Raw genomic sequence first — 14,770 nt, forward strand, 5'->3', positions numbered from 1 at the left:
CTTCCCCAAGCCCAAAATGCTAAAATGAGGTGAAGCCTTATGAGGAGGCTACATCACACAAACAGTGAACAGCCCATGAGGAGAGGGCAGTTTTGGCATGCAGAAAAGAACATGGACCTAAGCGACAGGAACGACCACTCGCACCGAAGCAGCGAAACATCTTCTAAAAAAAAAAAAAAATGGCCAACGACGCTCCAGTCGGCACCCAAAAGTAGCGCACAGCTGGGTTCGGCTGGGTGGAGAGTTTGCAGCCGGCAACTGCCATTCGGCGAAGCTCAGGACCGAAACTATGCGGCCAGGTTATTTTTTGGCCTAGTGACAGAAGCCCCCCTACAGTTGACATGCCTGACATCACGTGCGTGTCAGATGTACACGGACCTCAATGCACCATGAAATAGGCGCCATACACGACCACTTGCACCGTCACCGACACCTCAATTTGGCTCCCTTTGGGGGCCTGATGCGAAATTCCACAAGTGCGCTCTCCCGCATATCACAGCTGACCAAAACGAGGTGGTGAAGCTCATGTTAGAAGTTGTGAAAGCGACAGGATGAGTGGTATTAGATGCGAGTGTTAAGTATTTAACAGACTGTAGAAGGATCAAACAAACAAAAATGCAGGCTTTCGTGTTGCGATTATATGAAGTGGGTGGTCAGCAATTTAATATTCATGAAGTGTGGTATGTGAAAAAGCCCACTTGTGGAATTTTGCATGAGGTTCAAACCTGCCAGCATCCGAACATGACCGGTCCATCCACGCAATAAACAACACAGAAAGCGACGCTCTTGTGCTCTTTTCTTGACACTTTAAACTTGATCTTTGGATAATTTGCGCACATAATGCGGATTTGTCATGGTCAAATTTATGAAAGTCGGCAGTATTAAATCGCTGCCGGATGTTCGGAAATTCTCTAATCAAATATGAACTGAGTAACAAACACAATATTTGATGCGGATTCGAAATCTCGAATATTCACACAGCCCTAATAATAATGTGACCTGAAATTTTCATGCATGTGTACAACAAGCAAGCAGTTACCTAAAAGCTGCACTCCAAGGAGAGGACACGTCCATGATGTCGTTTCATCTATTCAAGGCAGGCTGGTAGCACAAAAATCTTCCATACTTTTCATCCTCTCCTCACATTTTCAATGTGTTGTACGCATGCGAATTCATGCCGACAATGTTACATGCAATAAATTTAGGTGCACAGCAGTCAACATCCAGAACCTTTGCACTGTCTGGATAGTTTTGTGTGCTCATAATGCAATACATGGTGCTGTTTAGGAATTGGCAGTCAAAGAGAGCATGACACTTGCCTTCACCGTTGCATCCCGGGAGCCAGAGATAACCAGACCTTGTGCCCATCCCAACAGCGATGTCACACTGTCGCTGTGGCTGCCCAGAGCTCTGCACTCCTTGTTGGACAAATCAAAAAGCTGCAAGAAAAAACAAAGACAAATTCAGCAAACAACGCAACACGCAAAAGCATCTGCAAGGCAGAATACAAATTATACAACCGCAACTTATACAACCGCCACGACCTCATCAACCGCCACGACCTCATCTCCTGGCATTCCACTACAACATGTTGCAATATGTTGACATGCTAAGAGGGTGCATACGTGCGAAATTTTCATCTACTATTACCACGCGCCTTATTTTGTGCTTTTTATTCGTTACTATGCCACTACGCATCGATCACCGGTGATCGACGGATCCGAAGCACGATTTCAGTGGTACCAGGGCTGCCGAGAATTGGTTATGCCATCTAGTTTATGGTTTAGACACTCTACTTTTGTTACTTGCATAGTTTGTATTTTTCCCGCAAGACAACCATTTGTGAAACATCCTTGAAGTTGAGGTTCTGGTGTAGTGCACTAACGGGACGGCGTCAGCTGCAGAGACAGAACGCGTTTGGGGAAATCCTACCATGTCCAAATATGTGGACATGAATGTGAATAAAATGTGCTCAAATAGGAAAATTCACAATTTTTACACTTCACTTCTACTTGGTCTACTGATCATGATGTATGCAAAAAATATTTTTCCTTTCATCAGTTTCAACCGGCACTTGAAGGTGGGGCACCTGGAGGTGTATATCGCAGTTTTTTTCATGCCTCACGTGGCCTACACTAGCCTTTGACATCATGACTGCCGCTTGGCCATTGAAACCAAAACCAGAACCGGTAAGAGAAGAAATTCGACTACAAACAACTTAGTAGTTGTGAGCAAATACTACATGGTGATCCATTTGAAATACCATCTTATGCATCATTACAATAAACACATCCAAATAAAAATTTGGTGTCTATGGTCCTCTAAAAGGTTCCCGAACTTTTCCTAAAAAAGAGTTCACTGTATTGTACCTGTTCAGTTTCGTGGCTCATCTGTGTAACGTGCCACTATACTAAAGGCTTGAAATGCACAGGCCTTGTTCAATTAATACAGCTGAGTTTGGTACGCACAAGCAGGTCTGTTTGGTTTTGTTATCCAGCCAAGAAAAGCAGACTGCACTTCAAGGAACCTAGGAGTGCCTTCAAGGAACCCAAAGAATCCACAAACCTGTACCTGTCAACTGCTACCCTGAAAAGGAAGACAGCAACATGGAAGGACAATTCTTTAATGCAAAGAATACGAACAGCGGCCACTCACACTGACGTGGCCATTCTTGGTGCCCAGGACAATGGCCTTCCTGTCATGAGTGAAGCAACAGCATGACACTTCTTCACACCTGTTGTTGCTGTCGGCACCATCAAAAGCATGCTTGGCTTGCTGCTGCGCTGCAAGCCCCGATGAAACCTACCCACAAAGCAGCAGGAACGTTTCTGTTAGTCACAGCACAGAGCTCCGTGTGAATACAGAAAAGGTGATGCATGAGGGCACTCAACACAAGATGCAGCTACACAAGCTACCGTGCTTATGTATTTTGTGAAAAAGACAAAACTCAAACATACAGATGCAAAAAAGCATGAGGGGCTTAATAGGAGTGTGCAAAGCACAAAGATGTTTTAGAATGAGTCAAGTTCAAATCAAACAGGGGTGAACAACAGTGAAAAAAATGTAAAATTCAGTTTAGTAATATTGAAGGTTGCACTGGAATGCTTCGAAATAGAAAACCAAAGAAAGGTTACACTGCCCATAAAATTGGTAAATTGGTTTTTGAGGAAAGGAAATGGCGCAGTATCTGTCTCACATATCTATGCACCATAAGGGAAGGGAGGAAGGTAGGAGTGAAAGAAGAAAGAGAGAAAGAGGTGCAGTAGTGGAGGTCTCAGGAATAAGATCACCTGGGGATCTTTAACCCACAGCACACAGGCGCCTCTTGCATTTCCCCTCCATCCAAACGCGGCCCCCACAGTACCACTGAGCGACCGCAGCGGGTACATCTATTCCCTTCTTAGCAAAATGTTTGTTAAATGCAACCATTTTTCCACACCTAAAGTTACTGACTGAGGGATAAGGTAAGGCTTAGGTACAGTGGAGAAAATCTGGGAGGAGTGTGTCGACTATTTTAATTGTTTTCAGTTTGTGTACAGGCCTTGCCTTGGATAATTTCTGCCCTGCTCACTCTTGCACATGCCTAATTGCATTGCAGTAGTTGGGTCAAAGCAAGACATTTGATAAGGCAGGCATGTAGATATTGCTTATAATTTCTGCAGCATCAACTACAACTGCAGAGTGATCCAGGTAACAGCAGCTGCATGACATTCCTGGCATACCAAGTTTAACTGCTGCTTTGTTGCCAGCTGCAGAGAGTGACCCTTGCAACAGGGCTGACATGGCTGACAGGGCATCACAAATACCGTCTTTACTCACATAATAGGCGCACTTTTTTTTTTCCAGAAAATCCGGTTCGAAGTTCGGGGTGCACCATTACGCGGGGTAAAATTTGTCGACTCGCAATCTTGCGCTTTAAAACTGAACATACCACATAAACGCATACGTGTACACGCTGCATCCTGTTTTCCCGAAGGAAATGTTAAAAAAAAAAAGATCCGTGTAGGGCCCACGCCCAAACTTTCCCCGACACACGTGGAAATAGCCTTCGAAATGGACGCAATGTCGCCTCCGCAATCAGCTCCGGCTGCGAGCACAGTGCACTTGATCGCAGAGGCCAAGCATGCGCACAGGAGCTTCCAGGTGCCGCCCACAGATGGAACCAGAGGCCGCGGGCCATCATCATCATCTTTTTCCTTTGCTGTGAGCTCCCGCTATCCATATTGGCATCAGCAGCATCAGTGTCACCAGCTCCAGCTTTTTTTGCGGCTGTCAAAGGCACGGGAGTTGTGGCGGTTGTGGTAGCGAGCTAGCTCACCGTAGTTGTGGCTTTCATGTGCTGCCGCCGAGCATCGCAATTTTAGCACTATGGGCAAACACCTTAATAGCTACATGGCTGGGAGTTTGCTCTTGAACACGGCAAGCGTGCGGTGGGCCAGAAATTAGACGTGGCCGAGAAGCGCGGCAGTTGCGACTGCAGCGTGCTTCAATTTTCATACCGTATTTGCTCGAATCTAAGCCGGCCGCGATTGCAAGCCGACCCCCCCAAAACTCGCGAACCCGAAAAAAAAAAAAAAAAACTTGAATGCAAGCCGACGGAAAGAGACCATCCTGAACAAGAAAGACATTTATTGAAATAAAAGCTGGCTGTGCTCTTCACGAGACCGACTGATCACTCGGCGTCATCTTCCTCGCTGGAGGTTTCCTTCTCACTATCTTCATCCCACAGCGCGCTGTCCTCGGTACCATCCAGCGTGTTTGAGATGCTGCATTTACGGAATGATTGCACGATCATCTCCGCGGGAATATCTTCCCACGCTGCTGCAACCCATTTGGCCACTTGACTCAGCGATGCGCGTCTAGATTTAAATGGCTTGTTGATGGCGACATCGAGTGGCTGAAGTTGACAGGTCATGCCACCGGGTATTATAGCCAAATCTGTCCCCCCTCGTGAGAGTGCGTCCGTCAGGTGTCCGCTGTACGAGTCTAAGACCAGGAGGGAATCTCGACACAACAATGCACCTGGTCGACGTTGCCAAACGAGCCTAATCCATTCTTCGACCATTGCCGCGGTCATCCATCCGCTTTCGTGCGCACGAACGATGACGTTTTTCGGAAACACTTCCTTCGCAGGAAGTGTCTTCCGCTTGAAGACTATATACGGTGGCATCTTCCATTCATCGGCAGTGCAGCAGAGCATCACAGTCCAACCTGCCTTCTCGTAGCCCGCAGTACGCAGTTTTACTTCTTTTGACCCCTTCTCGGCCACTGTGTACGCCATGGGCATGTCGAAGTAAACGGGGGTTTGGTCTGCATTTCCTATTTGCCCAAGTCCAGACCCTTTCTCAAGCCTCTTCTTTATGACATACCATTGAAAAGAAATGAATTTTTCTTCAAAATCTCTTGGCAGCTTCTGGCACACTGATGTTCGTCGCCGCAGGCTGAAGCCAAACCGCTTCATAAACCTTTGAAGCCAGCCTCTGCTTGCCTAGGCTGCGGGGAATGCCGCGTGCTTTCGTGACCTCCCTTGCCTTCGCCTGAATAATTTCTGTCGTAACAGGAAGTGCTCCGGCCCTCTGCGTCCTAACAAACTTTGCGACTTCATCTTCCACCGCATGGTGACGGCCTTTGCGGGGCCCGGAAAATGCCATTCGGGTTGCAGCGCAGTTGAATAACTGGTCCCGTTGTTTTCGCCAGCGGCGGATATTTGTTTCGTCCACGCTGTACTCTCGCTGTGCTTGAAGGTTGGACGAACTTTCCACCGCAAGCACAACTTTTCGCCTGAAAGCAGCGGTATAATGACACCGCCTATTTGTCGGCGCCATCGCGTCGTGAACCGAAGTCGACGAAGTGCACAAAAGAACCGCACCGCACGGAGAGTTCGCTAGCCACAAAGCCACAACGCACATGGAGAAAAAAAAAAAACCGTGTTGGCGATGGCGATGGTGCTTGCGCAGCCACATCCTCGAATCTAAGCCGACACCTCAGTTTCGTATTCGGAATTTCAGTAAAAACCATCGGCTTAGATTCGAACAAATACGGTATGTGACTCCAAGTGCCGAGGTTTTCGTGGGCCAAAGTCGGGAAGGTTCCTTTCCGGTTCATTTCCGGCTGGAAATGAAGCTTTACAAACAGACGTGTAAAGTGAGCATCCCTGAAAACTGTGTGTGGAATTCCGCATGCGCGGCTGTTCCACACGATGTCGTCGTACCTGCTGTGGGTCCGCAGCAGCTACGAAGGCAGCAAAAGTAGTGCGAACTAGTAGTCAGTTCAGCAAAAACTGTTAAAATAAGATTGGGTTGTAGAATGTGCGTTTTTTTTTTGCTCCCCCCCCCCCCCCCCCCCTCCCCCCAAGATTGGGAGGACGGGGTCAGCTTGCAATCATGTAAATACAGTATTGATCGCAGTGCCAAGCTGGAGGTGCGCCTATTAAGCGCAGAAATAAAAAAATTGATTTTTCGCGACCAAACTGGGGGTGCGCCTATTACTTGACTAAATACGGTAACTGTTAGTTCATGTTCTTTGGTGTACAAAAAAAAAGAGGTCCTGATATCACTCGATTCTGGGAGCTAGCTCACTTATGCAGCTTTTCTTTTTCAGGTAAAACCTACTTTCTCCCGATTTTTGTACCCTGAGTACATTCCTTAAAGGGACACTGAGGAGAAATTGAAGTTGGCTTGTATCGACAGAATACCAGCTCCTGATTTCAAAAACGCCACTCATACTGACAACAAGACTCATGTAACGTAGAAAAGAGCAAGAACCAAAATACAGGTATCGCCACCACAGGACAAACTTGCAAGTACAAGCATGATGATGTCATAGGACAAAACAGTGTTGCTAGAACCAAAGGTTCTAGCAACTCTAGGACCCGAGATGCCACAAATCACTGAGGCGCAGCCAATGCATGCGCAAATCTCCTTTATGTCACCAGATGGCGCCACGTACCCGGCAGCTACGCGCGCGCCTGCAGCATTGGGACCAATCAGCGCCTACTCACCAGCGGTAGGCGGGCTCCCGGTACTCCGCTAACGGTAACAAGGTACACGGTATGCTAAAGGTGTCTATTTGCGAGAACTTCGTTGACGACTTCGAGAACGGGATCCATCGTAACGCTGGCAAAACACCGTGCAAAAGTAAACGAAGCGACGGTAGCGACGGCCGCAATAGCCGATAGATGCCTTCAACGTGCGGCCGGTGGTCACTTTCATTTCGGCTGCTGCTAGGCCGCACCGCTTGCTGCCAGAAATCACGGAGTCTGCGTTGCGTCATGTGCACGTCATGTTTCACGTCATATTTCACGTCACTTAGTCCTGTGTCGTCATAAGAGAGTCCTAAGTGTGAATCAAGCGGCGGGAAAAACTTTTTCAACTTCAAATCCAAATTTCTTCGAAATAAATGCATCTTTCACTGCCGGCCAAGTGGCAACAAAGCAATGAAATACCGAACTATCGGATTTTGCTATAAAAAAAATATTAATAGAGCTCTCCTCACTGTCTCTTTAAGAGTTGGGTTGATCCAAATGCCTTTGATCCAAAGTGGTAGTAGTAGTAGTGGCTTTATTGTTACATTTCATATGGAAGGTAAAAGGAAAATGCCTTTTCAACAATGTGCAGTTTAACAGTGCACAAAGCTCAAAAACACTGAACGAGAAGTAGTGGTTGCCTTGCACTTATTCTAGGGCTTATTCTATGTGGCTTGAGGCAAACAGAAAGAATATACTGTGTTCTCTCTTTAAACGGAGCCACAAGGAACCAGGAGAATATATTCCATTTAGCATGAATTCCATCTACAAAGAGAAAGAGCAGAATGGCCCAATTTAAGCAGAAAAAACTAACCAATGGATATGAATGTTTTTTCACAAAGTATCGCAAATGAAAGAAAACAAAAAAACATTGATTGTATGAGCCTTCATCTGTTATGGGCGGCAGTGCAGAAGTGGAGACATCGGGCTTGAAAATTGGCCATTTTTGGGATTTCCACCAGCTTTTTCGCTACCTACAGTCGCAAAAACATTTTCTAAAGTAACTTCTGGACTGTTTCATGGTAAAATTTTTTCAGATGCGGCTAAAAAGGCCTTAGAGATATTAAGTGAGATGTTTTTCTAAAATCCTTTTTTTTTTTCGTTTCGAGATTTCTGCGATCTGATCCCCGTGTCACTGCTTAATAAAATGTTTCCAACACTGCTATGCCACAGAAAACACAATTTCTAGTTCCATCGATTTTTCCCTCCGCTGCTCCACTAATAAAACAACAGCTGCATGAAAAAAAAAAAGCCTAACCAGCCTACCTGCAAGACACCGTTTTCATCAAAGGTGGCCACCAGGGGACCTTGGTCCTCGAAAACAACTGCCAGCAGAGGCATGAGCGCCACTCGCGAGCACCTCCGGTACTCGGCGACGTCCCAGACCACCACTGTGCCGTCCGAAGAGGAGGACACCAGGTGGCTGCCATCATGGGAGAAGCGCACCGAGTTCACATCCTCAGCGTCCCCTGTGCACAAGTGCAAAGAAGAAAACGGCTCAGGCTGCAAGTCTGTACCCTTCACATCAACCAGAGCAGCTCTGTAGCTATGAGTAGCTTGCACACATACGAGTAGAATATTGATTGAAAAAATCACGGTTGATGCAAATTTGTAGAATTCTCTGGCCGGAGTGGATTGTGTACAATGCGCGAAATTGCAGGTGATCAGAACACTCCTGCGCCACGACGGATGATACGAACGAGTGAGCTGCGACAGCATCCTCGAGCACTAAGTGTTGCACGCACATCACCGACACTGCAATCGCCAGTCAAGCAGTACGCACTAAAAGCAGTGATAATGGCGCGCGGCTGTAAATTAATCCCTTCCACCATAAACAGATCCATGCGAATGCATTTCCTGCACTTCTTTGACATTTTGTTTGTTTCTGAATGATACGAATTTTGGGTGGTATGAATAATTTTTTCGACCCCATGGGAATCGTATTAACGAGATTCTGCTGTCTGACGATAGCCAGCTCACCTTTGAAACTGCCCAAAGCGGCACCAGTGTTGGCATCCCACAGCAGGATGGCATGCAGTGATGTTCCGGCTGCAATGAGTTCTCTGTCGGGAGACACTGCACAGCACGTCAGGTTGTAGCTCGACCAGAAGCCATTGTAGCGCTTGGCAACGCTGGGCGAAGGACTGTGCAAGTCCCAGGTCCAAATGTGCTGCCCAGCAGCCGATATAAGCTGCTGTTTGGTGCTGAATGGCCCCCGCTGGGCATGTGAAAGGCAGCAGTCCACGACGCCACTGGTGTGAGCAAGAACTTGCGGTTCCTCCTGCTGGTCTCCTTCAGCTGCAGAACACAACAAACTGATTAGTACAAGGTAAGGCTGCTCCTTCCCGTACCACAAGTGAATCTAATACTTCAATCACGAAAAATAAGCTAATAAATAGATCAAAAGGCTTGCCACAAGGCATATGTCGGGGCTACCTGTATACTGTAGATATAGTGAGGAAGGCTATTTTAATGCACCAACAAACACTTAGCATATTCGCTCAGTATGTACATTACCCATCATAGATACCGCGTACAAAAATGAAAGTGCAAGGCATGTGTGAATGGTTTCTTGGTTCGAAAAGAATAGTAATTTTCTTCGAAAAATTTTAAAGCAAATATTTCCAATATTTCTGACACAGAAAAAAGGTTGAACGGCACAAGATACATTTTCAGAATCATGTATTTTTCGACACAAAGACACACACGAACACATGAAAAAAATGAGAGAATGCACTGAAGCTTCGTCACACTCACTGAAGCTGCATCAATGTCCTGCAAAAATGGCCAGTGGAAATTGGCGAAGTTGACCTACGTGTGGAGCTTAGGTATTTGTGGGGTGTGAGACCCAACCATGAGAACCTCGATCGCTAGTCTTAATTTGTATTGTGTCCCTGCGCAGCAACAACTCTAAGAGCACCTGCTATGCGTATGCACCATGCACCCAATGCCCAGCACCACCCTGAGTCAGGCTTCGGAAAGGGGCACCCAACACATCTCCATGTGCCACACGCTAGCTCCCCTTGGTGCAACAAATGTGGTGTATGAACAGGACAGAGCATGTTAAGTACAGGAGGTAAATACAGCATTGACTGTTGTGCCACCTTCATGTTAATCGTTATTAGACCGGCCACTATCATATTCTAGAGAGCAGCTCTTAAGTGCCCGTTCCTGGGTTGAGAGGCACTGATGTCGCTGTCGACGTAACCGACAGAGCGAACAGAGAGGACAGTGGAGGATGAAAATCTGGTGACAGCGAAGAGAGCGCGAGGAGGAAATAAAATGAGAAGAGTGCAGCGAGAGCATGAAGAGGAAAGCAGAGGAGGAGGATACCGTGGGGTTAGGCAAGAGTGGTGCCATGCTCCATCTGCTTCGAAAAGCACCACCCGAGCAGAGGCAGAGCAGCGGCGGCGTCACATTAGAGATTCCCATTGCTATAAGCGCCTGAAGCCGAGACCAAGCACCGCCACCGTTCGGCCTAGCGTGCTCCGCCTCTAGAGGATCACCTATGTTTCAAATACCTCAGCTGCTGAGCTCCAAATTTGCATTATCAAGTATCATAATCGTCCAGTGAATTCTTTCATGCTCCTGTCCTTCATATCATTCATGACACACCTACACATTGTCTTTCATAACACTTTATGGCCAGTGTTCTTTTTTTAAATTTGGGTAAAAAGTTGGGGGTGCGTAAATTAAATGAGCAAATACAGTATGTGTGAGCATGCATACATGCATGTAACACACGATTAATCCAAAAGCAGCCCAACATTAGTCATAAAAAATGCAAGCTTTTAACATCATTGACAAGAAAACAGAGTTTAAAACATCATTCAGTAGGAAATGTATCAACTAAAAGGGCATGGTAGATTAAAAGAACCGTGCATACACTGCGAAGCTACAGCCACAATCGGTACAACTGGCACTTCTGCATGAAGTCAGTAACTGCGCCAAAAGCACGTGCAAGAATGAAGCCTATCTAACGGGGATATCACCTGTGTGAGCATCACTGGGGACTTTCCAGATGACCACATTCTCGCCATGCAGAGCCAGTACCAGCCGTCGAGAGTCGCACGTAAAGCAGCAGCTGTGAACAGCTGCACCTTGCTTGGGAACTGCGTTCACGAGCTCATCCCCAAGCTCGGTCCTGTTGACACGGTGAATCTGCAACAGAAGACACACAACGCATTCCAAAGCAGCTACATCTCCACGTTACTACCTGCATGCCACTAGAGTTCTCCCGAATAAAATGAAAAAAATTAAGGCAATTTATTCAGCAAATGATGGTGCAAGCTTCTCAGAAAAGAATTTGCTTCTAATGTCCACACCTTTTTCGGGCCTTCCTGAACTAAACTCATTTTTAAAGTTCCACATTTGAATTTGCAATGCTAATTATTTGCTATGAATTTCGACATTGCCCAGCAAAAGCCATGCTGTTGACAAACGCGGTGAGGTCCACCGCTGTTAAATTGTGACCCTTATGAGCACTTGTCGGATCCGAATATATCGAACTCGAAGGGGACCGCGAGATAGTGTGATGTACATAAAATATAGCATGATGGATAAAAGCGTGTAACGTGAATGTTTGTGTTTGGGTTTGAGTGTTTGCCGTGATGTGACAGCAAACAATTTTCCACAGACAAGCTTTTTTTTTTTCTCACAAGCTCACAAAGCCAGGATGGCAGGATGCCCAGGATGGCAGCGATACTCTGCAATGGGTTTTGAACTAACCACCTCCCGCAGTCAGGGCAGAAGCCGATGGACAAGGCGAATCCTCTCTTCCTTCTCTCCCTTAAAAGTGTAGGGGGTTTCCCTCCCTTCACTTTGCCACCTGCCAAACAAGGCAAGTGGCACTGCGGATGACAGTGGCACAAAACTGAAGAATGGGCTTATTGATAAGGGCAAACGCTCTAAAAATGGCACTAGAAAAGCTTTTCTGTGACCTAGAAGAAAGGATACATTGCACCCACACTAGTGGTGTGCTTCTTGAAGTGATGTGCCACCCACTGGCATGCTAGAAGCGCACCACTTGCTAGAAATTGCTCGGCCTAACCTGCTTCATATCAAAGCCGCAGACGACAGTGCCTTGAAACTAGCCGCTGCTTATCATAAGATGTCAGTATTCATACCAGTACACTATAAATAGAAAAATCTAACTGAAGCTAAGTCAGTCTGCCAATTTGTGGGGTTGAACACCTCAAAGTGGCACATGCGCTATAAGGGATCTCGATTAGTTTCGACCACCTAGGCACCTTGAACGTGACCTTGCATTGCACAGCACACGAGCACCTTTAGCACTTTGCCTTGACTGAAACGCGGCCGTTGCGGCCAGGATTGAACCCAGGTCCTCTGGCTCAGTAGCCAAGCGCCCTAGCCACTGAGATAAGGCTGGTTTCTGCAGCACCTTCAGGAGCGAAGCAAGCCAGGCGGGGGCTACCGCTAGGCTTCAGTTTGGTTGGCTTCACCGCATGACAGTGATGTGGCGCGGAAAACAGATACAAAAGACCGAGGCCACCCTAAAGCCCACCTCACTTTCAGTTCGTCATACGGTTTCACAGCACTAGTGCTGTGTTCAAGGGTGAGCAGCCAAGCCAACTCCACGCACGAAAAATGGTCAAAGAGTACCAATACCAGAAGTACCACTTGCCATTTGATATAACAAACGACCAATGAAACTGGAGTCAGATAAACTATGCGACTTTCCTATACTTTTACACAAAATTTTTCCAAATGCATAACCTGTGTTTTTGATATAGCCAATAATTCAAAAAATCTCAGTTCAATATACCTGGGCTCGACTGAATAGTAAAGATTTTTGATGGTCTCAGTGCATTTACTTTTTAAGAATTCTACTTCTCCTAAAGGCTAACCTCCAAGGGGTGAAGCTTGAGGGCGAAAAGACGAGGCCTTGCAATGGTTGAGTTTCTGCAATCATTTTCTGCACCAGCCAACCTTATTATCTCCCTGAAAGTACCCCCACACATTTTACGAGCCCCTTAGGTGAAAGATCTCGCTTAGACAGCCCCTTAATAAAATGTAATTTGTTGGAAGAAAAAAATAAAAAATTGCCCAATACCACATCGACCACATACTCAATTTACAACGTCATCCTTAGACAATGAGCAGAACTGCCTGTTTGCTCACAAGTACACCAGCAAGACCTTGGTGACTCAGTACACCACCATGTTGCAGAGAGGAGTCACCCTACCTTGACAAAGCCGAGCTCATCGCCAGACGCCAGCAGCTTCCCGTCGGGAGAGAAGGCGCAGCAGAGCACCGGAGCTTTGTGCTCAATGCGTGCCGACTTCGAGCAACGAGAGCTCCGACGTGACGTTATCCGGTTTGCTGCCTTTGCTGCCACGCTCATGGGGGATGCTGCAAGACGCCAATAGTTGAGTCCTCACACCTGCTGTGCTCAGTGGAATGAAGAAGATCTATTCTTAAAGCTAGCAATGAGTCCTCTGATGTTCTCCCCTGGAATGAGAGACTTCCAGTATCATTTTGAATAAAATGTAAGCTCAGAGCAAATTTCAACACATCTGTAATGCCAGCTGGTTGCGAAAGGTTGGTGAAATATACAGTCATATCGATGCATTTTTTTTTTTTTAATATGGAGAAAAACATGTCAGCCTGTTTACTCAAATGTAATGCCAGTTTTTTTAATGACAACAGAAGTGTAAAGCCACCATCCACATTACAATAAAATCTTATGCTGAGGTAGTAGTGAAAACCCCAAACTTCGGCTGCCGAGGAAAAGAAAAATTTGGAATGTAATAAATGTATGGTCATCCAATAGGCTCTGAGCTGTCAACATTCAACTACGATGACTGACACAGCACGTCACATATCACAGAGGCAGCGATGCAGAAAAAACTAAGCATAAAAGACGAAACACTTGCGTACAGGACACAAATTCAACGCTTCAACCCGAGGAACACGCAATTGAACACGTGAGACATGGACGCTGCCATTTCATTCTAATAAAATTCAGCAGACACCCTTAATATCCGCAACGCCGCCGATGTCGTAAATTGAAGAGTAGTGATCCTATATGGGTGCATGGAAAGCTAGGCATTGCCCTAGCTGCTTTCCTCAGCATCTGACTCAATTTTTTACATCAGAACTCAACATAAAGCCATGCAGTTTTTCAAGCCTCTGCACGTAAAACGAAGGCTTTGCTGTCGGGTGTTTCTGCCAGTGACGCACCCCCAGTGTCGGCTTGGTTTCAGGGAATGAGCATAGCGATTTATTTGTGATTATGATTGGTGCGCAAATAATAGAGTCAATGGAATATGCACATTTCAGTGTTCTGCAGTTGTTGTCAGTAAACATCATCGTCATCATCAGCCTGACTATAAATAGATAAATGAGGACAACATGAAAAAAAAAAAAACACTGCTCAATACTTCTTGAGAGTGTGGTAGATCGTGAAACATGGGTCCAGGCACAAGCCTTTGTCGTACTCAGCGCACATGACACGGGTGTCCTTCCTTTTCTTTTGCCCTCGAAGAGTGTTTGCACACACGACACCTCTGTTGGGTGCGGCTCCCTTTGGCTTCACTCGGAGGAACCATCTGCGGAAACTGTCGTGCCGTGAGCCTCGTCGGGTCAGCGCTGCTCCGTTTTCCACCTCTCTTCCTAGCACTATGGAACTCTTGTATATCAGTTGATACATGACATTCAAGAAAAATTCACCAAATGTTTTTCATCCCCCATTTTCATGCCACAAGATGAAGGCATTTAGATATG

The 14,770-nt window shown here is 46.4% G+C and overlaps 1 protein-coding gene across 2 annotated transcripts in view; it reads right to left on the reverse strand.

Annotated features, from left to right (window-relative positions):
- LOC149371996 (apoptotic protease-activating factor 1-like) overlaps positions 1–14,770 on the reverse strand; it is a 79,550-nt gene that overhangs the window by 20,346 nt on the left and 44,434 nt on the right. For both annotated transcript variants that reach the window (XM_089566349.1, XM_089566350.1), the window contains exons 12-17: positions 13,230–13,396; positions 11,017–11,185; positions 9,005–9,322; positions 8,291–8,493; positions 2,656–2,802; positions 1,320–1,439 (exon numbers count right to left, since the gene is read on the reverse strand). In XM_089566349.1, the coding sequence (XP_089422475.1) occupies positions 1,320–1,439; positions 2,656–2,802; positions 8,291–8,493; positions 9,005–9,322; positions 11,017–11,185; positions 13,230–13,396 (1,124 nt within the window). The remainder of the gene's footprint in view (positions 1–1,319; positions 1,440–2,655; positions 2,803–8,290; positions 8,494–9,004; positions 9,323–11,016; positions 11,186–13,229; positions 13,397–14,770) is intronic.

The sequence above is a fragment of the Amblyomma mixtum genome, chromosome 1 (genome assembly GCF_055824585.1).
Source record: "Amblyomma mixtum isolate Tamu chromosome 1, ASM5582458v1, whole genome shotgun sequence".
Classification (NCBI taxonomy): Eukaryota; Metazoa; Arthropoda; class Arachnida; order Ixodida; family Ixodidae; genus Amblyomma; species Amblyomma mixtum.